The sequence below is a fragment of the Chrysemys picta genome, chromosome 8, assembly GCF_011386835.1.
Source record: "Chrysemys picta bellii isolate R12L10 chromosome 8, ASM1138683v2, whole genome shotgun sequence".
NCBI classification, from domain to species: Eukaryota; Metazoa; Chordata; order Testudines; family Emydidae; genus Chrysemys; species Chrysemys picta.
The window spans coordinates 23,288,045-23,315,340 of NC_088798.1; the positions used below are offsets into that span (position 1 = coordinate 23,288,045).

Sequence of the window (27,296 nt, forward strand, 5' to 3'; positions counted from 1 at the left end):
TTGAATCCATGTCAAGATTTGTTGTTATTTAGAACCAATGACCAAAATATTTCATATTTGCATGTAAAGTGAGAGTATGGACAACATGGTACTACCAGCTTCATTAGTGGACTAGCCCCAGGATAGGAGTATATTGATCCAAAACATGTGTTCGTATCATGATTAAATTATCGTTGGCATGTCCTGGAGGAATGGGGAGGACCGCTCTTTGCTCTGTTCACTAGTTTAATAAAATACAGAATGTGGTAACAGAAAACAACAAAAATGTAAGCGAGCAAAAACAAATCCACACTTGAACAACAGTTTGTTTACTGTTTATTGATATTGCCAACCAAGAACACTGACTAGCAGTTAAACCAAAATAGCCATATTTGATTATTAGTACTTGTCCTGGGCCACAAGGTAGAGAAATTAAATTCATTCATGAAATGACCTTCAAATAGGACTATAAAATGCAGGCAAGCTAGACCTGGATTCTGCTGCAAGATCCACTGGTTTCTATAGCATTCTGGTATGGCAAACACAAATTTCTGCTGCAGATTAACAAATTGAAAAATTGAGATTTCTATTGTATTAGATATGAAGAGTAATACAATCAGTACAGAGGTCCTCATTTCATAGAACATTCATTTGTTTTATAGAGTGGTCACATTTTCAATATGCTGCATATTTTTGTATCCATGAAGGGGACTGATGATTAGCAAAAGACAGTTTGAATTTTTGGCACCCAGGAGGGAGGCGGGTCCTCTTTCCCTCGCATTATGAGGGAACTGACTTTAAATTCAAAAGAAAGAGGGAGGGGATTGAACTCCTCATTGCCCTCCCTTTCAATAGCAAGGAATCAGCACATTATCTGGCTATTTCTGCTAAAATGAGATCAGTAGTAAAATAATGAATGATGACACTGGGCTTCAGAGTCATCCTCCCATTGGGATAATTTGGGCAATTACACCTCTCAGGATATTGTTTGAGGCAGATTCAGGAACACAACGCTGTACCTGTTTACATTCAATTTACATCAGGGAGGCTCTTAGCAACCATAAGGGCCAGAAAGTTAATGATTTTAAAATCAAAGTTTGGATTCTAAAGCACACTTCTGTGGCAGATGGTGAATAGCAACATATTTTGTGGCTACAGAACACACAGAGCCCTACTTACACATATATGTCGCTCCACTTTAAAAGACAGGCTGAAAGCCACATTCTGCACTAGCTAAAGCTTCCCTGTAGTATTCAAGGGAAACAATAAGTACAGCATTGTACAATATTCCAACCTGGAAAGGACAGAACAGATATCAGTGACAAGACCAATGCAGAAAGGAAAAAGATGCAATTTCCAGGTCAGCCAAATGGGGGGGGGGGGGGGGGGGAGGGGGGAGGTTGGGTTGGGGGAGGAGGGGAAAGAGTACTTAGAAGCTTAAATCTGACTCTCTGCTTTCCATTACATAATAAAGCATTTTCATTTAAGGCATCCTCCCTGTCTAAATTAGACTTGCTATTACTATAGAATATCTGTGATCAACTCTATGTTTTGTAAAACATACTAAATGACCCATATAAGCAAGGGTGTAATTAGAACAGCCACAATATAAATGGAAAGAAACTTTATTACATGACTTATCATATAAGGAGTACCATCTTTCCCAAAGCACCACTGCTGTTAATGAGGTGTTCATGAGCCTTAGCAACTTTTTCCAATGGATATTCAGGGCCAACTACAGGCTTAAGCCAGCCAGCTTCTATACCAGCAAGAAGCGCGGTTTCACATTCATGCATCAACTTCTGTATAGTGAAGATAGTATTTACTGTAAGTCATGTGCACTTTTAAAGTATATTAGATGTTTATACAAAGTTTTAATCCAAATTTCACAATTAAAATGCATTTTATTACATTTCTGAGATTTATCATAATTCTTCTACGTGTTCATTTAGAAAAATAAAATTTATATAATCTAATAAAATTGTACCCTTACACCTCAAATCAAACCCAACTATGCTATTTTGCTAAACATTTAATTTGCTTAAACTAAAAATTTATAAGTTATTAGAATATCTCCTCTAAGTAAATTCTTTAAACTAAAAATGCCTTACCTTAGTTGCACAAAATAGACTAACTCCTATTATGCTGGATTCTTTCATCATCGTGTCCCTGGGGTTTATTTCAATTGGACCTCTACTCCCCACGATCTGATACAAAAAAGTTTTAAAATAAAAGAAAAAAAAATAGAGACACTTAATCCAAACATTTTTCAACGAATTATAAACTTAATTTGAAGGCAATGACAGAGAAAATACTTACCATCACCCTTCCTCCAGGTGACAGTAGTTGTAAATCAGTGGCGAGATTAACATTAGCTAGCATTTCTATTATCACATCAACTCCCCGCACATCACTGAATTCCTACACAGAATATAAAAAGAGATAACCAACTGAGAAAAATTCACATTTGGGTGTCTGTGTATATTTCACAGGCTGTAGGTAACCTGGGGTCTCTACATGTTAAGTCTGACATATCTAATGCAATTCTGAAAGTCTATCTTCATCATATTGTGACTTGCTGGGATCTGAGTTTCTAAATGCCCCCTCCCTTCATGAGATAGTAAAGCATATAGGAAACACAGCTAATACAAATACTATAGTACAATCTCTTTATCATGAAAGTTGAACTTACAAATGTAGAATTATGTACCAAAAAAAAGCTGCTTTCAAAAATTAAACCATGTAAAATTTTAGAACCCGCAAGTCCACTCAGTCCTACTTCAGCCAATCGCTCAGACAAACAAGTTTGGTTATAATTTGCAGGCGATAATGCTGCCCACTTCTGGTTTACGTCACCTGAAAGTGAGAACAGGCATTCACATGGCACTGTTGTAGCCAGCGCCGCAAGATATTTACATGCCAGGTGCGCTAAAGATTCATATGTCCCTTCATGCTTTAACCACCATTTCAGAGGACATGCGTCCATGCTGATGATGGGTTCTGCTCGATAATGATCCAAAGCAGAGCGGACCAACGCATGTTCATTTTCATCATCTGAGTCAGATGTCACCAGCAGAAGGTTGATTTTTCTTTTTTGGTGGTTTGGGAAGTTTCTGTATCTGAGTGCTGCTCTTTTAAGTCTTCTGAAAGCATGCTCCACATCTTATCCCCCTCAGATTTTAGAAGGCACTTCAGATTCTTAAACCTTTGGGTTGAGTGTTGTAGCTATTTTTAGAAATCTCACATTGGTACCTTCTTTGCACTTTGTCAAATCTGCTATGAAAGTGTTCTTAAAACAAACATGTGCTGGGTCATCATCCGAGACTGCTAGGATGTGAAATATATGGCAGAATGCACGTAAAACAACAGAAGACATACAATTCTCCCTCAGGGAGTTCAGTCACAAATGTAATTAAAACTTTTTTTTTTTTTTTTTTTTTTTTTTTTAACCACAGAGCATCAGTAGCATGGAAGCATGTCCTCTGGAATGGTAGCGGAAGAATGAAGGGGCATACGAATGTTTAGCATATCTGACAGAACTACAAAAGTGCCATGTGACGCCTGTTCTCACTTTCAGGTGACACTGTAAACAAGAAGCGGGCAACATTATCTCAAATTTTAACCAAACTTGTTTGTCTGAGCGATTGGCTGAACAAGTAGGAGGATTGAGTGGACTTTAGGCTCTAAAGTTTTACATTGTTTTATTTTTGAATGCAGGTTTTTTTGGTACATAATTCTACATTTGTAAGTTGAACTTTCATCATAAAGAAATTGCAATACAGTACTTAGGTGAATTGAAAAATACTATTTGTTTTGATTCTATTTCAGTGCAAATATTTGTAATAAAAAATAAATATAAAGTGAGTACTATACACTTTGTATTCTGTGTTGTCATTGAAATCAATATATTTGAAAATGTAGAAAACATCCAAAAATATTTAATAAATTTCAATTGGTATTCTATTGTTTAACAGTGCGGTTAATCGCGATTAATGTTTTTGAGTTAATTGCATGAGCTAACTGCAATTAATTGACAGCCCTAGTTATGATTAAAGCTAAGATTTAGTCATGGGTATTTTTGGTAAAAGTCATGGACAGGTCACGGGCAATAAATAAAAATTCACAGCCCATGACCTGTCCATGACTTTTACCAAAAATACCCCTGACTAAAACTCTACTTCTGGTGCCCCACTGGTCTGGGGGCCCCTGCTGGTGGAGAGAGAGGGGGCAGCCTGCTCCAGTGCTGGGGGTTGACTGCCACACCGGGACCGCTGCTCAGGCAGTCCCCAGGGCACCCCCAGGACCACTACTTGGGCAGTTCCTGGAGCCAACCACACCGGCTGTTTTTCCGGCGGTCCCCAGAGTCAGCTGTCTGGGGCCGCCCGAGCAGAGGCCAGTGTGGCTGGCTTCGGGGTGACCCCCGGGACCACTGCTCGGTCGCTCTCTGGGGCCTCCCTCAGGACTGCTGCTCGGGCGGTCCACAGGACCGCCAGAGAGCTGGCCCCAGGTCGCTCCAGCAGCAGCTGGTGTGGCTGGACACTGGGCGCCCGAGCAGTGGGAAGTCACGGAGGTCGCAGAAAGTCACAGAATCCATGACCTCCGTGAAAGAATCGCAGTCTTAGTTATGATTTAATATTCTTGGTATCCATATCTTTAAAATTAACAATTCTCCTTTGAGCAGAAATTAAAAGGTTGTGTAGATTTTGCTCAAATGGCAGACTCCTACGGAACCCTAATCTTGGTTCAAAAGAAAAATATAAAGAGCTGTTTACCGAATGTTTCATTTCATAAAAGTTACAAATAGAAAATATCTATCTAGTTCATCTGGCTGCCATCACAGGATTGCCATCTATAGTACATTTTCTAGTCAATTAAAAGGAAGATAATTAATAGAAACCAAAATGGATTTTGAATATTTTAATGGAAGGAGAAAGAGGGTGAAAGATCTATGAAACTTTCAATCTGGTAGTAAATTACCTTAATCTTATCAACGTAATCAGCTTCTCTGTGATTAAACATTTTGTGGGCTCCATTTCTCAAAACTATGTTCATTCCTTCTTCAGTTCCAGCTGTGCCTAAAACCTTTAAACCATAAGCTCTGGCAATCTGGCATGCTGCTATTCCAACCTGGAAAAATGAATTACATTTCCCTTTACCATTTATTTTCCCACTCTTAATATAAATATCTCCTATCAGTGACTCAGTACTTTACATGTCAAATTAACTTAAAATATGTTTTTATGCATAACAAATCACTAGCATAACTGAAACAGTATTTTGATTTACATTCTCACACACACACACACACACCACATTGTGTACTAGTAAAGGTGCTGCGCACACAACACACCTGACACAAAACCAAGGAAGTGAAAAGTTAAGCCATGTAACAGTATATATGATCTTTTCTTCCCACCGACAGACACTACTAACATGATCACCATATACCACACATAATGTATCACAACCTTGACTCTTAACTGCAGAATAGGTCCATTTAGGATCTCATTCCCCAGACTCCCAACATTACCACAAACAGACGAGACTCCCTAGTCTCGCTGCCCCTTCTGCTGAATCCTGAGAAACCACACTCTAGTTTCAGAAAGCCAAAGGAAGCCCTGCAAAGCGTAGTTGCCACATATTGTGAGGACCCCAGAGAAAACTCCCAAGCAGGGAAGCCTAAGAGAGTAGCAGATTTTGGAGGGGGAAGTAAGCACATGAGCCTCCATTTTTAGGCAGCAAGTAAAACCACTGGAAGCCTGGTCAGACACTGATGCTGCCAAATAAACATCTGCATTCCCTACCACCACATCCTCTCATCCCTGCTTTATATTTCAGTTGGTGGTGAGAGGTGTTTTATTAGTGCCAAGCAGATGTAAAGTCTTAGTGCCGGAGGACAGGCAGGCTTCAAGTCCATGAAGCACATCACAGTCTCAGCTGGTTCACACTGACTGCTTACATGGTGCGCAGAATGCAAAAGAGAAACGAAGAACAAGCATGCACAAAACTCTGCCTCTTTTGGGGTTACTCTCAACCTGGTTCCTCCTGCAAAGGCAGGTTCTGCAACCTATCCTGATCAGCCCTGGAGACAGAGACTTCCTCGGCTATTGGTAGCAAACTGCCGCATTCCATTTCTATTACCAACAGAATTCCATCTGCTGCCATTTATGGCTCTGCTAATGAAACTTGCACCCAGGAGTGTTATGTAAAGTAAACAAACTGCCTTCCCCATAAGAAATCCTCATGACCATCACTCTTGCCAGGGGCTTATCAACTGACCTATTTGAAAAACCGAAGTCACCTTTGACATTTACATTTCAAACTAACACACGGCATGACTAGATTATCTCAACATCCAAAAGTTGTTCAATGAACAACCTGAAAAGAATGCAAGATTTAAGGATCATTGTAGAAGCGTATGTCAATGAAAGACCTACCATAAACATCCACACTTATCACTATAGTATGTGTCTCTTTGCCTACTCTCTTCTCACTGCACTTGCAAATGTTTTTGTAACAGTCTGCAAATCTATAGAGGATAATCTTATTTGTGGACCATGTCATTGTAAAGCAAAAACATGTGTGTGTTCCCAGAAGCATATAAAAGAAGTGGAAACAGAAAATCAAAACTCAATTTATGAAAATAAAGAAAAAACATATTGCTGAACATCCTTCTAGTCTAGTATATTACAAGAGATCCGAGTTTTCTCTCATGTGAGACTTTCATAATCAGCCTTTTGCAGCCAACCGAGTAACTCAACAAAACTTGGCCAGCTCGCAACAGTTTTTACAGCCACTGGAAAGGGGAAATAGAGGCCACTTAAAGTTTAACTATTCCCTCTTACTCTACCTCAGCCTTCTTGTTTATTCAGCAGAGCCAAAGGTTAGCCTTTTGTAAATACAGAAGCTAGTTGGGAAAACTTAATCTCATACCTGAATGGACTTTATCTCCTCCAATATCTCCCATTTTCTAGCTAGGTTACAGTTAATGGGTGAGAAACAGCACAGAAAGTCCCCATCCAGCCAGTGAGCATTTCTTGCACAACTAAGGACAGTTTGCCTAATTTTTCAAAACACAACTTTTCCTTTAACTTTTCTCTGAGGCAGACTAGCTGTATGGCTCCTGACCCAGCTTCTGACCGTTCTCCACTTTGTGATTACACCATGGGATGCCCTACATATGATCTAATTGAGTTCATATGACATCAGCACTTGGGGCCATATGTGGTAATTTGTGCAGTTTCAGGCTGCTCTATTTTGGATGATAGGATTTAACTTTAAGTGTAAAGAGCCTTTATGACCGAGAACCATTTGTCTTAGAACCAATCACAAAAATAGATACACAAAATACTTGCTAACTTAAGTTTTTTCAAAATACTTACTCCTCCACTTGCCCCATGGACTAGCACAGTTTCCCCTGGTTTGGCATGCCCTCTAGAAGACAAAATGACAGATATTGAACTATTTAATACATTATAACTTGAGCAGCTCCTATGCATTGTCTAGCCATAAGATGTAGTTAGGTTATATGAATTAAATATAAATCTTTTTAGATCACATTCAATGCGCCTAATTTTCCTCTCTTTAGTTTTACACTGAGTTAGTCCTGATTCATTCTGGGATTAGAGAAGAGAATCGGTTCTTATCTCTTAATAATTCTAAAAGCTCTCATTCCTGAATGTAAATATAGATATAAGCTACAACAATGGGAGTACCAGTTTCATGGTTGGTATAGGTGTGTATTAACACCAGCCTAATATTCAAAACAACATTTTCTTCAACTTTAGTCTTCCAGGTTTTAAAATAATCTACACATACTTTTTCAAAGGATAAACTAGATTGCCCAATGCTTTGTTCTACGCATTTATCTAGACTGGATTCCCAGTCCTGATCTCTTATCCCCTAGCTGACAAGGCACTCTTGTCTATCACTATAGTACAGATTTATGAATCAATACCATGGTGATTGGCAGGGTTAAATACTTAGATAGATGAGCTAGTAGGAGTTCTGCCAACATCTTCTGAAGACAGAGGTGATGGAAAGATAGGTTACGCAACTGCAACCCCTCGGTTCAATCAAGAAGCAGAAATTATGTCTGAAACAAGTCCTATCTAGTCCTTCTTAGAGATAGTGGTGAAGTAAAGAGGGGTAGAAGGAGGAAAACAAACAACTCATTTCTTTCAGTGTATATACTTTTTTATTATATAGAGTGCCCATCCCAGTTCTGGGTGCCCCAGATGCACTCTTAAAAATACATTCTTAAAAAGAAAAAGACGGTCAATTACCTCCAGATCACAACCCTCTGACAATAATGTAAGCACACATTTAATTTAACCCTCCAACAGAATCCCCACCAAAGTCCTCCTCCCATCACTACCCTACCTAAGAAGTCTCCCATCTCTTTATGAAAGAGAGAGGTAAAATAGGCCTTGCAGTGTGCCCTGAAAAGGTAAGCCATGTAACTGGCTATTATGGAAGGCGTGTCTACTCTATAGTTTGTATTTTAAGTCTTCAAAAGCAGAAGATACAGAGCGTGGCATCTTACTTTTGGAAGAGTGCACGGTAAGCAGTGAAATAGGGGATTCCAATGGCAGCACCTTGCTTGAAGTCTAATTTATCTGACAAAGGGAAGACTGTGTCAGCTGCAGCAACTGTATAATCTGCATAGCCACCAGAGATGGTACCATTAGTAAAAACCCTGTCACCTTTCTGGCAGGAAAAAATAAAAAAGGTTTAGACGCAAGTTCCAAGTACTTTAGTCAAAGTTTGTTATGTAACACTTCTGTAAAAGTTTTATATATAATTATCTTCCCGAAAGGATTTTATAAAAGTCAAGGAAGTGAAATCTCTGCAACACAATTTTGTATATCAAGATTTCAAAAGGTGTGTGTGCAGATTACATCCTAGGTTCTATATCGTCACACACAAAGCTACTGCATGATTAAGGTGATCCTTAATGAACCTGAATTCATCCAGCTGGACGCCACAAGGAATATGTTAGAAACATTTTACAAGCTTATGAAAAGCACTTAAGCAGTTTTTGAAGCCTGAGAAGTATACATTCTTAACAGGAATAGTTATTGGTAATAGTTATTGTTGGGAGTCCTTCAACAGGATAAAATCACAACCTCCACACCAATCACCAAGTGGGCTGTGTGAGAAACAGGGAATAATACACATCCCAACACACAGGGTGTTTTAACACTTATTTCCAGCCCTGCCAGTTACCGAGTATCAACTACTTTGGCACTGGTTGTGAGCTGCATATAGCACATCCCAGTTCTTAGAACATGGTAATTTCATGTTTTGTACAATTTTTCCTCAGTTCCGTACATTCTGACCACTTGTGGGTGTCTGACTTTCAAAATCACTGTATGATTATCTTAGTACCTGCATAGCATGTAAATCCCTGCGCTTTGATTTGCTGACACCTATTATTAGCCAGAGTGCCAAGATCTGCATAATTGCTATGTGGCTATTTCTTACATACCATTAATATGCAAATCTCTCTATTCTGATTGGCTCCTCTATTCAGCCCTTTCAAGCTGTTTGTCTGCAACTATTGCTCTCATCTTCTTTCCCTTCAGTTTAAGCAGAAAATGCCAAAATTTACATGAAAAACTAAAAGCAAAGAAAATGGAGCTGTCAATCTGCTGAAACAAAAAGTGTTTTGTTTATTTTTAAAGTTAACACCTCTGCCTTATTTTCCATCTCCAGGCCAGCAAGGCTCTTGTCTCCTCAATAACTGTCATATATGACTTCAGAATAGGAGAATCCCAACTCTCTACCCCAATACAGTTTTTAAACAATACATATTCTGCTGTTAGTCTTTGGTCAAGAATCTTACTCACCTGTAAGGAAATAAAAGAGAAGGCCAATTAAAAACCCCCACACACATTTATCTTTTAACAGCCAAGATATGGTTTAACCAAAGGGCAGCAGGTGAAATATAACCATGAGACAGCAGCTGAGTATTTAAACATTGTTATCAGTAGATACACCTTTCATTTTTTTCCCCTTCATTTTAAGTCTGAATATTAAAAATATCAGCAAAATAATCTCAGGGTCCTTCCTGTCAGTCCAGGACGATGATGACAATAATTACAGCAATCTTGACATTTATAACACACCTACAATGCTTCAAAAATGTTTCTGGATCAAGACTGCGTAAACAAAACCCCAATCCTGCAAGCAGCACCATGCAGTCAGGCTCCTGCACCGATGCTGAACTCCACAGATCTTTATGGGGCTCTGTATGGGTGTAAGAGACAGCCCTGCAGAGCCGCTTGTAGGAATAGGGCCACTAATTTGACCCGGATGCATGCATTTCATGGCCAATTAGAGGTCTCCAAAACCCAGAGGAAATTCTGACAGGCCATAAATTATAGAGATAGCAGTAAGTACTGCAACAATAATGTAGGGAAAGCATAAGCAATCAATTAAAAAAGGAACAGAATATAATACCTTGAATACAGTTACATGCTCCCCAACAGCTTCAATTACTCCAGCAACATCTGTGCCAGGAGTGTAAGGTAAAGCTGGTTTTCTAGCATGAGTACCAGAACGAATATATGTCTCCACTGGGTTTACACCACATGCATGGACTTTGATTAAGACCTGAAGAGAAAATGTTATTTGTTACATATCATTACAATCACCATAATTTTGCATCAACAGCTTAGTATTATTAAAGCAATTGACTTGACTATTAAAGAGCCCTTAGAATGGATGTGAAAATTTTGGAAAGTCTTTTGTATTCAATATGTAGACTGCATTAGAATAACAAAACTAATTAGTTAAATCTGATGCCTGTGGTTTTATTTATGTATATGCTGCTCAACCTACTCATATTCAGAATTAAGATGGTTTTGCTTTGGACACTCACTCAATTCATACTCAAGTCATTACCATTCAGTGCAATTATCTTAGTTTACATCTATCATTTCCACCTGATTTTCTTTTGGATTCGGCAATAAGACATCTGATAGGAGCTTAAGCACTTCAGGTCCACCAAATTCAGAAACTCTGACAGCTCTCATCACATTTCTTCCAGTTGCCATAGTGATCTGAATATCAGAAGATGAGAAAATATTGCATTAACTTCACAATCCAGTTTTCACTTCAGAGGGAAGGGATCAAACTCCCTACATTTAGACAACAGTTTAAATCAGGGGCTCACTACTGATTTCTTTTCATAGAAAAGATGGTCTTTCATCTTACAAACCTTGCAAACGAAGAGCGTTACCACCATCTCCCGTGGGAATGTGTGGGCTTTAAAGTGAATCACACATGTAAATAACTACATTAAAAACATGAGTTGTCAAGACTCCTTCCCCACTCTGAACTTTAGGGTACAGATGTGGGGACCTGCATGAAAACTTCTAAGCTTAACTACCAGCTTAGATCTGGTCCGCTGCCACCACTCCCAATGTACTAATTCCCTTCCCTGGGTAGCCTTGAGAGACTCTTCACCAATTCCCTGGTGAATACAGATCCAAACCCCTTGGATCTTAAAACAAGGAGAAATTAACCATCCCCCCTCCTCTCTCCCACCAACTCCTGGTGGATCAAGATCCAACCTCCTTGGATCTAAAAAACAGGGAAAATCAATCAGGTTCTTAAAAAGAAGGCTTTTAATTAAAGAAAAAGGTAAAAATCATCTCTGTAAAATCAGGATGGAAAATAACTTTACAGGGTAATCAAACTTAAAGAGCCCAGAGGACCCCTCTCTAGCCTTAGGTTCAAAATTACAGCAACCAGAGGTAAACACCCTAGTAAAAGGTACATTTACAAGTTGAGAAAACAAAGATAAAACTAACACGCCTTGCCTGGCTGTTTACTTACAAGTTTGAAATATGAGAGACTTGTTCAGAAAGATTTGGAGAGCATGAATTGATGTCTGATCCCTCTTAGTCCCAAGAGCGAACTCCAACAAAACAAAGAGCACAAACAAAAACCTTCCCCCCCACCAAGATTTCTGGGAAGGAGGGAGCAAGTGGGGAAGCTGCCACGCCCCCACTCCCCAGCAGGCAGGGCCACCCAGAACGCAGGGGCTTTAGAGGCTACAGGGCCCTGGGCTAAGGGGGCCCCGGCCTGCAGCTCTAAAGCCCCTTTTGGAATGTGGCCCTGCAAGCACGAGCTAGAGGACTCAGGAGGGGCAGCGGCAGCAGCGCAGCCTGCATCCAGAAAGAAGCGGCACTTTCCCCTTCAAAGCAGGCTGGAGAGAAGCAGGAGGAAGGGGGAGGAGCGGGGACGCGGCGTGTTCTGGGGAGGAGATGGCGTGGGGGTGGGAAGAGCCGGGCCTGGAGTGGAGCGGGGGTGGGAAGAGGCATCCCCCAGCAAAGTCAGCACCTGTTCTTCTGGTGGGAAGCTGCTGCTGCTGCGCAAGGTGCTTCCTAGCATCCTTGCCTGCCTCATTGTCTGCAGTGGGCTGTGCCTATGTGGGGTAAGCCAGGGGCACCTCCCCACCACGGTACAGTACTGTACACTATATAATGCCTTTTGTCTGCCCAAAAAAATTTCTTTGGAACGTAACCCCCCCGCATTTACATTAAATCTTATGGGAAAATTGGATTAGTTTAACATCGTTTCACTTAAAGTTGCATTTTTCAGGAACATAACTACAACGTTAAGTGAGGTGTAGTGTATTAAATTGCTCCCCGTAGGAATGTGCTACTTACAGTGTACTATTTACGGCTGCCAGTCCTGGTGCTCTGAGCAGCAATGATAAGGGGGTGGGGAGCAGAGTTGAAGAAGGGACAGGAGGTTCTGGGGGGCAGTCAGGGGACAGGGATCAGTTGGATAGGCGTTGGAGTCCCAAGGGGGCTGTCAAAGGGCAGGGTATGGCTAGGGCTTGGGGCAGTCAGGGGACACGGAGCAGGGGGGAGTTGGATAGGGGATGGGATCCCGAGAGTGGGGGGTGGTTAGGGCAGGGGGTCACACACACAAACTCTGGTGATAAAACAGCTAAGTGTAGTAGTTCAAGACAGATACACTAGAACAGGGATCGGAAACCTTTAGCCCACAGCCCACCAGGGTAAGCCCCCTGGCAGGCTGGGCCAGTTTGTTTACCTGCGGGGCCGCAGGTTCGGCCGATCGCAGCTCCCACTGGCCGCAGTTCACCTCTCCAGGCCAATGGGGGCTGCAGGAAGCCTTGTGGGCCCAGGGAAGTGCTGGCCACTGCTTCCCGCAGCCCCCATTGGCCTAGAGCAGTGAACCACGGCCAGTGGGAGCTGTGATCGGCCAAACCTGCAGACGCGGCAGGTAAACAAACCGGCCCAGCCGGCCAGGGGGCTTACCCTGGCAGGCAGAGTGCCAAACATTGCCAATCTCTGCACTAGAACGTCAGTTACAAACACCTCGGGAACGAAGGTTGTTCATAACTCTGAACAAAACATTATGGTTGTTCTTTCAAAATAACTTTACAACTGAACATTGACTTAATACAGCATTGAAACTTTACAGTGCATGAGAAAAATGCTGCTTTTAACTACTGTATCTTAATTTAAATGAAATAAGCACACAAACAGTTTCCTTACCTTGTCAAACTTTTTTTTTTTAATTTTCCCTTTTTTTAGAATATTATGTTTAACGTAGTACTATACTGTACAAGTATTTGTTTGTTTTGTCTCTGCTGCCTGACTGGGTACTTCCAGTTCCACATGAGGTATGTACATGATTGACCTGTCAGCTCGTAACTCTGGTGTTCATAACTCTGAGGTTCTACTATATTTTCTTGAATCACAAGCTCCTCTTTATGCCTTTTAATCCTCTAAACCTAAAAGTATGAACATGAATAAAATACATTTGCAAGTTATTTCATTTTTTTATTTGAAAGCATAGTCCAGGACATTGGAGACCCTGTTTTGCTTCCATGGGCACTGCAAAATGCATTTATCAGTTTGGGAGTCTGAGACCGTCTAAAAAGCAACAAAGAGTCCTATAGCACCTTAAAGACTAACAGATGTATTGGAGCATAAGCTTTCGTGGGTGACATGCGTCTGACGAAGTGGGCATTCACCCACAAAAGCTTATGCTCCAATACATCTGTTAGTCTTCAAGGTGCCACAGGACTCTTTGTTGCTTTTTACAGATCCAGACTAACACGGCTACCCCTCTGAGAACTTCTAATTCTCATTAGCGCTCGATCGTCTCAGGGTTTAGCTATACATGCAGTAGTTATTCCAGAATAAGAATGCCTTTTTCCAAATTAGCTTAATCCTCTTTGGAACTGGATTAAGCCACACCAAAACATAATGTTATTCAGGAATAGTTATTGGGCTTTAAATTCACAGCCTACCTTAATCTGGAATAATTTTCATATGTAGACAAACCCAAATTTAAGGATTTTCTATAGTGCCTATTTACACTTTTCCCAGATAAATTAAATCTGCAGTGAGTTCCCTAGCAGACATCACAGAGTTCTTAAAATATTACCTGTGTGCTCATTAAATGTCTCTTCCGCACACTGGGAGAATACTACACATTTTATATTTTCTGTGTAGAAATTTTACACATATACTCTTAACCATAACTGCAATTTCACTTGCAGCCTAAAGCCTAAAAGTTCCAATTGAATAACAGGGGTCTCCACATAAGGGAGATGGAAATATAGGACTCCAAGACTGTACACAGATTTATTTATACCCTGCTGAAAGTGTATTTGTTATACTTTCAAACCAAAGTTCATTTCCAGGTGCAAGGTTCAGAATTACTCCTGTCTAATTTTTAGTCCTACATTGGAAACTAGGTTTGGCTTCAGAAACACCACACTCAAACAACTAAATGGTGCCCCTGTATATTATTAAGCATCGTTCCAAACTGGCTTATTGTTTCAGTTCCAAACATCCCAATTCCAAAATCATGGGCATTTCATATTCCATAAAATATTTGTATGTTTTCTAACTCTGCTAAAGTACTGTCTCCCAATTAAGAGAATCAAGACTGTCTCCAGTAACACCTGATAACATATAAGCTGTTGTCCCTAAAACCGCCTATAGGGTTTTCAGAAGGATTGGATCCTCGTATTAAGATATTAAGTCTTTCTAGAAAACTGGTTCTCAAATTGTACAGTTGGCCTCCCTGAGGCAGGTCCAGCAAAATAGATTTTAAATGATAGTCATTTTAAAGATTAGAAAAGTAAGGAGTTACAGTGAATTTAAATAGGAGGACTTGTGGCACCTTAGAGACTAACAAATTTATTAGAGCATAAGCTTTCGTGGACTACAGCCCACTTCTTCGGATGCATATCCGAAGAAGTGGGCTGTAGTCCACGAAAGCTTATGCTCTAATAAATTTGTTAGTCTCTAAGGTGCCACAAGTCCTCCTGTTCTTCTTTTTGCGGATACAGACTAACACGGCTGCTATTCTGAAACCAGTGAATTTAAATGCCACTCCTTCAGGCAGCAAAGTAAGTGCTCACATTAGAAGGTTCTGACCCTAACACCTTTGTGCCTCAGTTTCTCCAGCTGTAAAATGGTATCAATTCCTATCTCATATTGGAGTGGTGGGTTAGTTTCAAAGCCTTTTCATAATTTCATTTTGGTGTCTAAACCCACATTCCAGCGTCTAATTTTAAGCACTCAAATTCTATCTAAGGGATTTGCCCTTGGAGCCGATACTAAAGCCCAAAGCGCTAGATCCGATGACTTGGTCTGCTCAACCCCCCGGCCCACGTTACACAGCTGGTTCCCCGCAAGGTTTCCTGCCATTGCCCCAGGCAGGGCTCAGGAGGCTGTCGCCGTTTCGAACACCAGCCCGAACACGGGAATGGCCGTCCCGGGGATCCCGGCTCTGAGCTCCGCGTCGGGCCGCCGCCCCCGACAGCCAGGGGTGTGCGGACAGGACGCGCCCAGGGAGGGGAGAGCGAGGGGAGCCCCCCGTGCCTGAGCCGTGGCCCCAGGGCCCAGCCCGCTGGCCCGTGCCCCGGGCTGGTGGCAGCGCCATGAGGCGCTGCCCGGAATCTGCCCGCTACCGAGGAGCGGGTTAGCCCGTTTCCAGCCAAGCGGCCTCGGCCCGGACACGGGACACAGGGAGCGAGGCCCCGGGGGCGCAGGAGCAGGGGTCGCCCTGAGGCTCCCCAGAGACGGCGGGTCTCCGCGCCCTCCCGCTCGGAACCGACCCTGCCCTCAGGCCCCCCTCAGTTCCGGGCCCTCTAGCCGCCCTGCGACCACCCCCTGCCCCCGCGGCTAACGGCGTAACCCCCCGGCCGCGAGACCGCCTCACCTCCCACCGCCCGACCTCCTCAGGTAGCAACAGCTCCGCCCGCTCAGCACCAGCGCCCCGCCCATCCCCAGGCCGTTAGACCCTCCCCCATCCAGCCCCGCCTCTTCCGGCTTCTACTCGCCGATACGGCCCACAGAGCCCCTCCCCCAGCCCGGAAGTGCCCGGCGCGCTTCGCAGCCGGGCCCCGGCAGGTTTGGCCTAACCCGGCCACCATCAGCGAATAGGGCGGCTGTGCAGCCTGGGGGTCGCCCGCTTGCCGGTCCCGGCCCGGCTCTCCGTCCTCGCGAGCCCATGGCCGCCTTCCGGCGCTGGAAGGAGCAGCGCCTGGCCCGGGCGGACGAGAGCAGGAAGGGCAGCGTGGACGAGGCCATCGCGGAGCTAGTGCAACTCCTCAACGGGCAGGAGCGATTCTGCACCACCAGCTCCTGCGCCGGCCGCCTTCTGCTCGCGCAGGCCCCCGCCCGAGTGAGTCCGGCTGCCCGCCCCCCGGCCCCCTCCCTCGGGCCAGGGGCCGCACCACAGACCCCACCACGCCCCCGGGGCCCCCTCCCCCGGGGCCGCCTCAAGCCCGCGTGGGCGAGTGGCTGCCCGGCAGCGCTGGCAGTGGTGTGAGGAAAGGGGGGTGTCATGGTGGGGAGACAGCGCCGAGCGCGGCTCCGCTCCGGAGACACCCCCCCACACACACACCCTTTGAAGCGCCCGCGCTGTCAGCGCTGCCCAGCAGGCTCCGCGCTGCGCCTCCTGGGGACTCTCCGTCAGCTGTGCAGCGCTGGGATTCCCTTCTGGCGCCCACTGTTCTCGAGCTGGGGCTTCCGTGAGGTCACAGGGCTAGAAACACACCCCATAATAACACACGCACACACCCCAAGCTCAACTGCCCCCGTGCAGAAGGCATGGCCCTTACAACCCACAAGTGGCACGAGCCTTGTAGCCGTCCTGGCCCAGGTTATCCCTAGTTACGTGCATGCTGTAGGCTTTTCTGTTCTGCAGGTACATGGAGATGTTATATCCTGTCCCACCCCACCTTTGTCTCTTATCCAGCTTATGAATAGTTTTTGGAATATTACAGTTAAAGTTTTTGGTGTTTATAGCAAATTCACCATGCTGTTTATAGCAGCACTAGAGTAGAAGAGAAGTTTTCTGAAAGCATGTGGTTCATTTCTCCCTCCACCTTATGCTGTAGGAAGACTTGGCATCAGTCCTTGCTCAGTTTCATATGATGATCTCATTTTCATTGTTGTTGTCTATGTGATGTAAACTAAGAGCACAGAACACTAAAGTATACCAAAATAAAAGTAGAATTGACACAGCACCAGCATCTGACATTTGAATCACATGATCTGTCTAGGGTTTTAATCTGGCAACCAACTATCATTTTGGGATCTGAGCAACACCAAAAATATAGTATAGTCAGAGTGTTTCTCCCAGAGGACAAAGTTTTAAATTGGCAGTTCTATCCAGATCCTAATATTCTTTAGCCATTCCCAAGCAACTGATTGTTAAGTCTTGACACACTGATTTGTAGTAATGATAATTAAAACCAATCTCCTTTAACAAATTATACTACATGATTTTTCATGGACTTAATTTTCATCATGCACTCTCCACAAATTTATCAAAACCACAAGTTTTATATACAAAGTGCAGATTAGATTACACAGAAGAACATGCTAGTTAGTTCCTTATTTAAATGTTAGAGATGTAGAATTTTAAGATCCCATAATACACCAGTGCAGCACATCTGCAGATTTGCAGTGGTGTAGGTACATCAGTACAAATATCCCCACTGTAAACAGGTCCTTAGATTAGTTATGTGCATAACTCAAACTCCAAAATGTACGGTAAATAAATTTTAATAGAGAACATTCCCAGTGTAAGGTGGTATGGGGAAAGCATATATGATTGTATTTTGTTGCTTCCCATCATGAGGTTCATGTTTAGATACATTAACTGAATTTTTCATATTAATCAGTGCGACACCACAAAAGTTCTTTCAAAGATCTTGAATTAGCATCTTTGTGGTTTTTTTCTGCAAATACTAGATCACATTGCTACAGCTGAATGTGGGTGAAATCAGAACACTTTTTCATTAATATTCAGGATTAAATTAAACTACCTGCTTAGCTACTGTTATCTAGGTGGTGTAAATATCTACCTAGATTTGATAGTTTAAAAAAAAAATCACATGAAAGTTATATACATAAATAACATTAAGATTGTTGATATAGTTATGGTTATTGATCAGAGAATATTTCTGTACATCCTTGTGTCCCAAGCCAAGAATGCAAAGGACATTTGTTTTTATAACTGTAGTGCTATTTTAATAATTTTTTTTCATTAGGGTTTCAATGGCTATGAGGTACAGAAGAAAAACTGTTCTTGGCTCATGGTAACGCATCAACTCTGTGCAAAAGAGGATGTGGTAAGATGTGAATAATGTACAACGTTTATGCATAAGTACTTACCCTCTCCTCATCCCAACCATCCAAAAAACACAATTTCAAATAGAAACTAGAAAAGAATTTATATTTTTTCTTCATATTAGTAGAATGATTAGGTTCATTTAAGAGCACAGTTTTGTTATTAGGATAAAATTCTGCCTACGTTAGCTGGCAACACCGTTAGCACCTTTCTAGCAAGAGCATGGTTTAGGTCGGTAATATGGCTCCCTTGGTCAATATAAACAGGACTAGTGTCAAAATTTTGTCTCCTTCTTAAAATAATGAACTAGAGTACAATGTCAGCAGGTTATAAAATCCACCACTTTCAGTGGTTTTTAGTTAGACGTTTTGCATGGTTTGCACAAGACCAGCATTTTGTGCTGATTCTGCATCAGCTTTTTTCCTCCTAAAAATATTAATTTAGTGCTTGTGAAGCCCTTTCCTTATCCATAGCATAAGTACAGTCAAGTTTCTGGCAAGTGTGCCTCAATTCTGTATTGAAGGATCACTTCTGTGGTAAGAATGTATTTTTGCATCCATGACCATTTAATTCTGGCTGTCTCCACTGAGGCAAGCAACATAGATGTCAGCTGTAGAGTGACTGATGTAGACACCTCCAGTAGGAACCTGTCTGACACCATAAACTCACTTTCCATAGACCAGACAGTCTTCAGATGGTAATGACTTTGTCACTAGCAGTTTAAATTGAATTAATGGTAGCAATGAAACAAAACTTCCCTCTAATAGGAACAGAGGAATTGCCAGACTGAATCATAACTAAGGTATGTCTAGTCAGTATCCTATCTCAGATAGTGGCCAGCATCAGATGCGACAGAGGAAGGTATGCAGATGCAGGATAATCTGCCTCCTGCATTAGGTTTTATCCTACTTTCTAATAGTCAGAGATTGTCTGAAGCATGAAGTTTAATGTCCCTTACAATTTATCATTATTTATGATAACTAGATATTCATGTTATCCATATAATAATCTTGTTACCCTTGCTAATCCTTGCAAGAGTTAAATATTCTGAGCTGTGGATATTCTGTCATGCATGATTAATTATCCGGGGGAGCAGATAAGGAAGCAAACACAAATGGACCTCTGTCCTCTTCATTAAAAGGCAGACATGCTTTCCAAAAAAGCATATTTGTTATTTTGTATGCAGCAGAAACTCCATTATGATTTAATTTTAACAACTTTCATTTTAAGATTGAAACAGCCACAGTTTACAACTACAAATCTGAACAAATGCAAAAAGACAATGGCTTTCTTATGCAATTTTTTAAATTAAAATTATATCCTAAAAAATGCTTTGAAACCTAAAATCAAATCAGTTTAAGAAACTGTTGAACAGTTTGAATATTTACAAACTACTTTGTGCTTCCAAACTGCCTTTTGCTCTCTAAATGCTCCTCTTTACATTGTACCCCATAAAATGAAACTAGTTATTCTGTTTTAAAAAAAAACTGTAAAGACTGCATAACAATAATATACATACATTTAAACTTTAAAAAGCCCCTCTGTCTTATTTTTTCTTAGTTTACTTGATATCACCTTCATATAAATCTCAGCAACCTCTGATTTGCCATCTACTAGGAGTGGGGTCTGAGCCATTGGCTCTTGCTAATGGGAACCGTCTCAATTTTTGTATTGACTTCTAGTTGGTAGATACGGTAAAAATGTTTATGCATCCATTAAAGGTGTGAGAAATCTTTACCGGACTACTTTTAAAATTGTTATATTTTCATAGAATACAAACATAAAGTGTGGAAAATTGGACTGGAAGTCGAAACTCCTGAATTTTGTGTTGAGTTTTCAGCAGGCAAGCTACTTAACCCCATTGTGCCTCGATGCGTATCTACCACTTTAAAATGTGAATAGGAAATTTGAGGAGTAATTAATTTTTATAGCTATCTTTAAGATCCTTTGAGGAAAGGTGTAGGGTTTTTTTGGTTTATAAAACATCCCTTCACAAAAGATTTCTGGGTCTTATTCAACAAGAAGAAAACCATTAAAAAGTAATACTTTAAAATTGCGCAACATATTATAACAATGTCAAAGTGGTGTACAGTTTTTCCTAATGGACTGTGAAAGTCAACCTGCATTGATTTGTCAACCCTATTTGAAGAATATACAGAGGAATATTAGTAGTTATATTATAGGGCTGCTGTTTGACTACTGTAAAATCTTCATAGGAAGATTCTTGCACCCTCACAGATTCCCGTTAGAGTCCATGGATATCTGTGCACACAAAAGGATCCACCCACAAGCATCTGTAGGTTCAGAGCCTTAGAATGCAAGTTTCTTGTAGCAGGGACTGCGTAGTGTTCCATGAGACAGTGAGCACGCTGTCCATGGTCATTAAATCAACATATGGCAAAACTTTTCTATATAATTCTTTATTAAACATTAGTGTATTTGAAATAAGGGAACTTCTTTCTTTGTCACTCGCATAACTTATCAGTGATAGTCATTTTTTATTAATTAGTTACAGCAGTTATGCTTTCGCTGTTTACTGACTAAGGGTCTGATCCAGCTCCCACTGGGGGTTTTGCCATTGACTCCACTGGGGACAGGGCTGGGCCTCAGACTTTGTAGGCTTAATAGGAAATTACTTTCAGTATTTTCTTATTAAATTCTGAGCCTTTTACAGGAAATTGGTGGTCTAGAAGCAATAAGGTAAAATCCTTTGGTCACAATTATTTCATTTAGTAAGCATTTCAGTGCAACAGGCAATGTAAGTCACTGCGGCCTTGGGGCATACTAACATACACAGACCATTTCAGTTAGTATGACTTTCTTGCCCGTTTACTGTCACTGAAAAACCTGTCCCTAGAGTGTCTGCTAAATTACTTAGCCTTGTCAGTGAAACAGAATCCCTTTAAAAAAGTACACCCACCAACATCACTTAGTCTGATCACAGTCAATATTAAATTCTGTTATAATACTTACAATTTTTCAGACACCGAAAAATCCATACGTAAGCCCAGAGCATGGGCAGACTGCTGTGCCCATTTGAAGCCCTGTAGAAGCCAGTGGGGCTCATGCAGGCACAGCAGGTAACCTGTATGCTGCATAATGCAGGATCAGGGCCTATGGCATCTGGTTTTTAAGAATTGTTGAGTGTCTCCTGTTCCCATTGGCTCCACTAGTAGCAGTGGGTACTTAGCACATCTAAAAAGGAGGCCATTTATTTAGGGGCCTAACTTTAAGCACCTACATTTGTAAGATTGATACCTTAATAACAAGGATAGTTACAGAAAGAAAATGCTACACAAGAACATCTAAATCTTGTACAATAGTCTACAGGGGAAGATAGGCTCCTCAGCAGTTTTATTTTACACCACTATTAAAATAATAATAATATATGGAGATATACCTATCTCATAGAACTGGAAGAGACCTTGAAAGGTCATCAAGTCCAGTCCCCTGCCTTCACTAGCAGGACTAATTTTTTTTGCCCCAGATCCCTAAATGGCCCCCTCAAGGATTGAACTCACAACCCTGTGTTTAGCAAGCCCATGCTCAAACCACTGAGCTATCCCTCTCCCAGATTACTGGTATCTTAAACTAATAAGAACATAAGAATGGCCCTGCTGGGTCAGACCAAAGGTCCATCTAGCCCAGTATCCTGTCTTCCGACAGTGGCCAGTGCCAGGTGCCCCAGAGGGAATGAACAGAACAGGTAATCATCAAGTGATCCATCCCCTGTCGCTCATTACCAGCTTCTGGCAAACAGAGGCTAGGGACACCATTCCTGCCCATCCTGGCAAATAGCCATTGATGGACCTATCTTCCATGAATTTATCTAGTTCTCTTTTGAACCCTGTTATGGTCTTGGCCTTCACAACATCCTCTGGCAAGTAGTTCCACAGGTTGACTGTGTGCTGTGTGAAGAAATATTTCCTTTTATTTGTTTTAAACCTGCTGCCTATTGATTTCATTTGGTGACCCCCTAGTTCTTGTGTTATGAGAAGTAGTAAACAACACTTCCTTATCTACTTTTTCTACACCAGTCATGATTTTATAGCCCTCAGTCATATCTCCCCTTAGCCGTCTCTTTTCCAAGCTGCAAAGTCCCAGTCTTATTAATCTCTCATACGGAAGCCGTTCCATACCCCTAATCATTTTTGATGCCCTTTTCTGAACCCTTTCCAATTCCAATATATCTTTTTTGAAATGGGGTGACCACATCTGCACACAGTATTCAAGATGTGGGCGTACCATGGATTTATATAGTGCATCATGATATTTTCTGTCCTATTATCTATTCCTTTCTTAATTATTCCCAGCATTCTGTTCGCTTTTTTGACCGCCGCTGCACATTGAGTGGATGTTTTCAGAAAATAGTTGAATTTTTCACAGTTCTCAATTTTAAAAAAGGATTAAAGAAATATTTTCAATTTAAAGGAAGCATTGGGGAAGGATGCTAGCCAAAAAAGAATTAAGCATGGTGCAGCAATTCCATTTTTTTTTCCTAAATATAAGTATAGCAAATTGGTAGCTACTAGTATTTTCTTTAAAGATGCTCACGGGATGTGGGGAAGGCAAGTCAATTAGATATAAGAACACTAGATAAGAACAAAAGAGTTAGAACATTATATAGTAGTAGACTGTGGTGTAAACTGCAATGAATAATGTAACTGTTTCAATGCAGCCTTTATAAACTAAAACCAATAATCTCAATCCTTAAATTTATTTTACATAAACATAGCATACAATAATAAATTATAACTGTATATTATGCAGCATTCTCTTTAATTGCTCTGTGTTCATATTTGTCTAAGTGCAAGTGATCTATATGAAAAATGTTGCAGGAAGATTTTCCAGTTAGAGCCCTAAGTCAAAACTGGGACCTTAGGGTGAAATTCATCCTTTAGAGTATTAAAGCTATGTAACTGTTTGTTAGCTATTTTTTCCCCTTGGTGTGCCTTATGAGTTTAATTTCAGTTTATAAGTCCTTTTATTTTATCTTATTTTAACATTATCATAGAAGTAGTATAATGAGTCATTTTTGAAACCTAGATTAAAATAAGGTCAAGTAGTTCAGGCCACAAGTTTAACCTATTGTACCTTTTTAAGAGGATCAACATGTCCGTGATCATTTCCAATAATGTAAGAAATCAAAAACAAACTATAACTGAGTAGTAGTAATATTTTGTGCTCTCAAGGTTCCTCTGCTGACTGTAGTAAAACAATACTCTCTATGCTGTGCTGACATCATTGGTTTTTCTTATGTCCAAAATAATCAAACAGGGAAGCAAATAATTTTCTTTTAAAAGTCGAGGTCCAGTAGAAATTCATGGCAAGAGAATCAGTTTAATACTTAAAAATCAGCAGAGATCCTCAGCATTATGAGCAATGGGAAGTTAAAAGCAGTTAAATAATAACAAACATGATTGTTGGAGCCAAATCATTCCTGGTGTTTTTAAACATTTCACAAACTAGCTATTTTATTATGAAATGTTAATAGTAACAGTTCATCCTTGTAGTATTAATATATTAATATTCATTGCATTTTCCAGATGACAGCGTTGCAGAAAGCCACTGGTGACACTGTATTCAAATTTGAACCATTCATTCTTCATGTGCAGTGTCAAGAGTTGCAGGATGCACAGCTTCTGGTAAAATTAGATCAACAATGTTGTATTGTTTTGTTTACATTTGTTGCTGCATAAGTAAAAACGTTAGCACCTCAATATTTTAACACTTAGAAATAGTCTTAGGAGCAGTGTATGTTTAATAACTGGGGTAGTAAAAGTATGTTGATGGAGAAAATAAGGATTAAGATTCTTTCTGCAGATTTTGCTGTGCTTTCTAGAAAATAAAACCACTTAAATGCACTTCAGTCTTCTAGCTGAGGCAGACTGGCTAGAGAGAGCCTGAATTACCTGTGTTGCTTTCCCTGGCCCATGGCAGTGTTCTTTAGAAATTAGTTCACTACTGACTGGAACCATTTGCTCCCAGACCTCAGCTAAGTGGATAATGCTGGGCCTTCTGCCTTTCAAATGGGGATTGGTAGGCCTGCCCAGGATCATTTTGTTCCTCACCTTCACCCTGTCCTTGGTTAATATAGGGAAGAAAATCTTTACTTAGATTCTTTCTACAAACTTTGCTGAGTTCTGCAGAATCTACATCTAAGAACATATCTATCCCACAATTGGCTTCGACTAGCTGCTATTTAAACTGGAACAATGTAGTGCCAAAAGAGGAATGAACTTCCCCCTTTGTCTTGATGGAATGGGTCAAGACTGAAACTACCATCTGTCTTTGTCACTGAAATTTAATTGAAAAGTATTTTGTTACAGTATTAGCATCTGATCCTGTAAACACTTACTAGTGATTGTGGCTCTTAATGCAGTCAGTTGGGACTATGCCCTGTAAGCTTTTGCAAAATTGGGACCTTAACTTGCAATATAATCCACAGTAAGCTTTCAGTCTGACAAAACAGGTATGAACTGCTGTTTAAAATGTTTTTGTTTCACAGCACTCGGTGGCTATAGATTCTGGATTCAGGAACTCTGGTATTACAGTTGGCAGAAGAGGTAAAATTATGATGGTATGCACTATTTTTCTACTTCGCTATAGAAGTTAGCAATTATTTATTAACATGAGCACATTTTTAAGTATGTGGGAGATTTGAATAATAATTTAAAAATGACACTTTCCTGACATGGCATATCACTCTCCTCACAAAGAAATACAACCAGATCTTTTCAGGTGGTTTTCCTGTAATGAATGCACCTACTTTTTAGAGCTATTATCTCCTAATGTAATTCAAATGAATACATCTATGTGTGCCTCTAGGCTGTCCGGAGTACTCATTGCTTAGAAGTTCCATTAAGTCACATGGGGAAATTGATGGTCACTGAAGAATATGTTGACTTTCTGGTACAGATAGCTAATCGGAAGATGGAAGAAAACATGAAGAGAATTGACAGGTTTGTTAGATTATGTGCATCCTGTGTCACTACATCTAAATCCAGAGACGTGTAACATTTGTCTGCTAACCGGTAGACCAGGAAGATTAGCCACAAAAAATAATAGTAAAACAGATTGAAAATCTGATCTCAGAGGATTTTGGTATTTTTAAATTATAGATGACCCTAGAGGATCGTTTAATCATATATAAGCAACAGTCTCAGGTAGTGGAGAGAAGATTTGTTACAGAGCTTTTTAAAAAGTCCATGCAGGACTTCCCATTGTTGCTCCAGATATATGGCATGAATAGCACATTGAGTTCTAGTCTCAGAGTATTAACTTCCACAGCTGCATCTTCATGTGGAGTTTGTGTTTGATTAGATTTTTACAGTGTTTAAGGACAGGAGATTCACCTTTTGATGAAGCCAGGAATATCTCATTTTAATCTACAGGAATTTACACATAATTTCCTAAGTATTCAGATTAGAATGCACCCATTAACGTTGCTGTATAAATTTTAGTCTAAGGTTCCCAAACTGTGGTCTGTGGAACACTTGCTGGTGACTAGTTACACAGTACTGGCTTTTCTACTCATTTCCAGTTGTGAAAAACAAAAGAGGGTGGGCAGAAGAAATACAGAGCAAAAGGATACAGGACAAAACACTTAATTGCACCAAGGACAGTTAAACATATTTAGATATTTTTAAAATATTTTTCTGAATTAATTGCTGTAGTTGCCACAGGGATGTTAAAGTAATTGCAAATGGGAGTGATGATGGTGCATCTGATTATGAATAGGATTGACCATTAGATGCTATTAAGATGTGATGCAAACCATAAAAGTGTTTGAGATCATCTGTTGTGTAATTTTCATCAATATGAATGGGACTTTCATTATACATAGGGCATAACTGTCAATTAGATTCCTAGAAGGTCAGAAATTAGAGAACTGACAGAGCATGCACGGAACGTATGTGCTGGTATCCCTGAGTCCCCCTCACAATACTGATCAGGTCTGCCTTTGGATTTTAGTTAGAATTATATGAAACATTATACACGACATTTTGTGTTGCCAAAGTGTTAATGTTCTGTTTGCAGAACGTAAGCAAACATAATAAATACGTTCTTGTTCCTTTCCAGATTTTACAACTGCCTACAGTTAGCTTTGAAAACTGAACTCAGCATGCGTAACTCACCTCGTGAGATGATACAGAAGACTCATTCTGTGTACACTCACAGAAGAAAAAGAAAACCAGATAAAGAGCCTGGCGTGTGCACCTCTTCAGAGAATAAAGAAGAGTCAGAAACCGAAGATGACCCAGAAGCCAATCTCAATATTTTTTTCTGAAATCTATTGATACAGGATGCCTATTTTCTAATATTGGCGTAGTTATGTTAACACAGATTGCTAGCTTTAATGATACTTCTTTTGTACTGCTCTTTATAAGAGCTTTTATACTGCTGTGCTCTAGGAAGTTATACTGTCATGAAAGTTTATGCTGAAGACAGTGTCCACTTAACCAAGCAATTCAGTGTAACAGAATTATGAAATGCCCTTTGATTTGCATAAAAACACCACTGAGGCATGGAGAACAGAAGTACATGGACTTCTTAAAAATTATGAAATATTTATTAACAGTGAACAGAACAGCTAACAGCTTTAATGTGTACATAGGTATACCTCAAACCGTGTTTGATACATCTCTATAATAAAAGATTGATTTACTGTA

General features: G+C 40.7%; 2 protein-coding genes across 5 annotated transcripts; one reads left to right on the forward strand and one right to left on the reverse strand.

Annotated features, from left to right (window-relative positions):
* Window positions 1–302: 302 nt before the first annotated feature.
* CRYZ (crystallin zeta) lies at window positions 303–17,069 on the reverse strand. Of its 4 annotated transcripts, XM_024107872.3 has the most exons (10): window positions 16,204–16,313; window positions 13,518–13,756; window positions 10,929–11,045; window positions 10,444–10,596; window positions 8,525–8,688; window positions 7,362–7,413; window positions 4,957–5,106; window positions 2,299–2,400; window positions 2,091–2,186; window positions 303–1,781 (listed from the first exon to the last, which is right to left on the reverse strand). In XM_024107872.3, exons 3-10 carry the CDS (start codon window positions 11,037–11,039, stop codon window positions 1,620–1,622), a joined length of 990 nt encoding a protein of 329 aa, XP_023963640.1. In that variant the 5' UTR covers window positions 11,040–11,045; window positions 13,518–13,756; window positions 16,204–16,313; the 3' UTR covers window positions 303–1,619. The 4 variants fall into 4 exon arrangements, with proteins under 4 accessions (XP_023963640.1, XP_065410138.1, XP_005302478.1 ...); XM_065554066.1 differs by lacking the exons at window positions 13,518–13,756; window positions 16,204–16,313 and adding an exon at window positions 16,891–17,069; XM_005302421.5 differs by lacking the exon at window positions 13,518–13,756 and having other exon boundaries at window positions 16,204–16,318.
* On the forward strand, window positions 16,350–27,296 carry TYW3 (tRNA-yW synthesizing protein 3 homolog). Its single transcript, XM_005302420.4, has 6 exons — window positions 16,350–16,668; window positions 18,545–18,625; window positions 24,171–24,269; window positions 25,133–25,204; window positions 25,453–25,586; window positions 26,707–27,296. Exons 1-6 carry the CDS (start codon window positions 16,495–16,497, stop codon window positions 26,912–26,914), a joined length of 768 nt encoding a protein of 255 aa, XP_005302477.1. The 5' UTR covers window positions 16,350–16,494; the 3' UTR covers window positions 26,915–27,296.

Coding starts and splice junctions, on each gene's coding strand:
- CRYZ (XM_065554066.1), bottom strand. CDS start 11,039: ATGGCAACTGGAAGAAATGTGATGAGAGCTGTCAGAGTTTCTGAATTT. Junction 8,689..10,443: donor AGCATGTAACTGTATTCAAG/GTATTATATTCT, acceptor TTTTCCTGCCAG/AAAGGTGACAGGGTTTTTAC. Junction 2,401..4,956: donor ATTACGTTGATAAGATTAAG/GTAATTTACTAC, acceptor TATTCTGTGTAG/GAATTCAGTGATGTGCGGGG.
- TYW3 (XM_005302420.4), top strand. CDS start 16,495: ATGGCCGCCTTCCGGCGCTGGAAGGAGCAGCGCCTGGCCCGGGCGGAC. Junction 16,669..18,544: donor TCGCGCAGGCCCCCGCCCGA/GTGAGTCCGGCT, acceptor TTTTTTCATTAG/GGTTTCAATGGCTATGAGGT. Junction 25,587..26,706: donor AACATGAAGAGAATTGACAG/GTTTGTTAGATT, acceptor GTTCCTTTCCAG/ATTTTACAACTGCCTACAGT.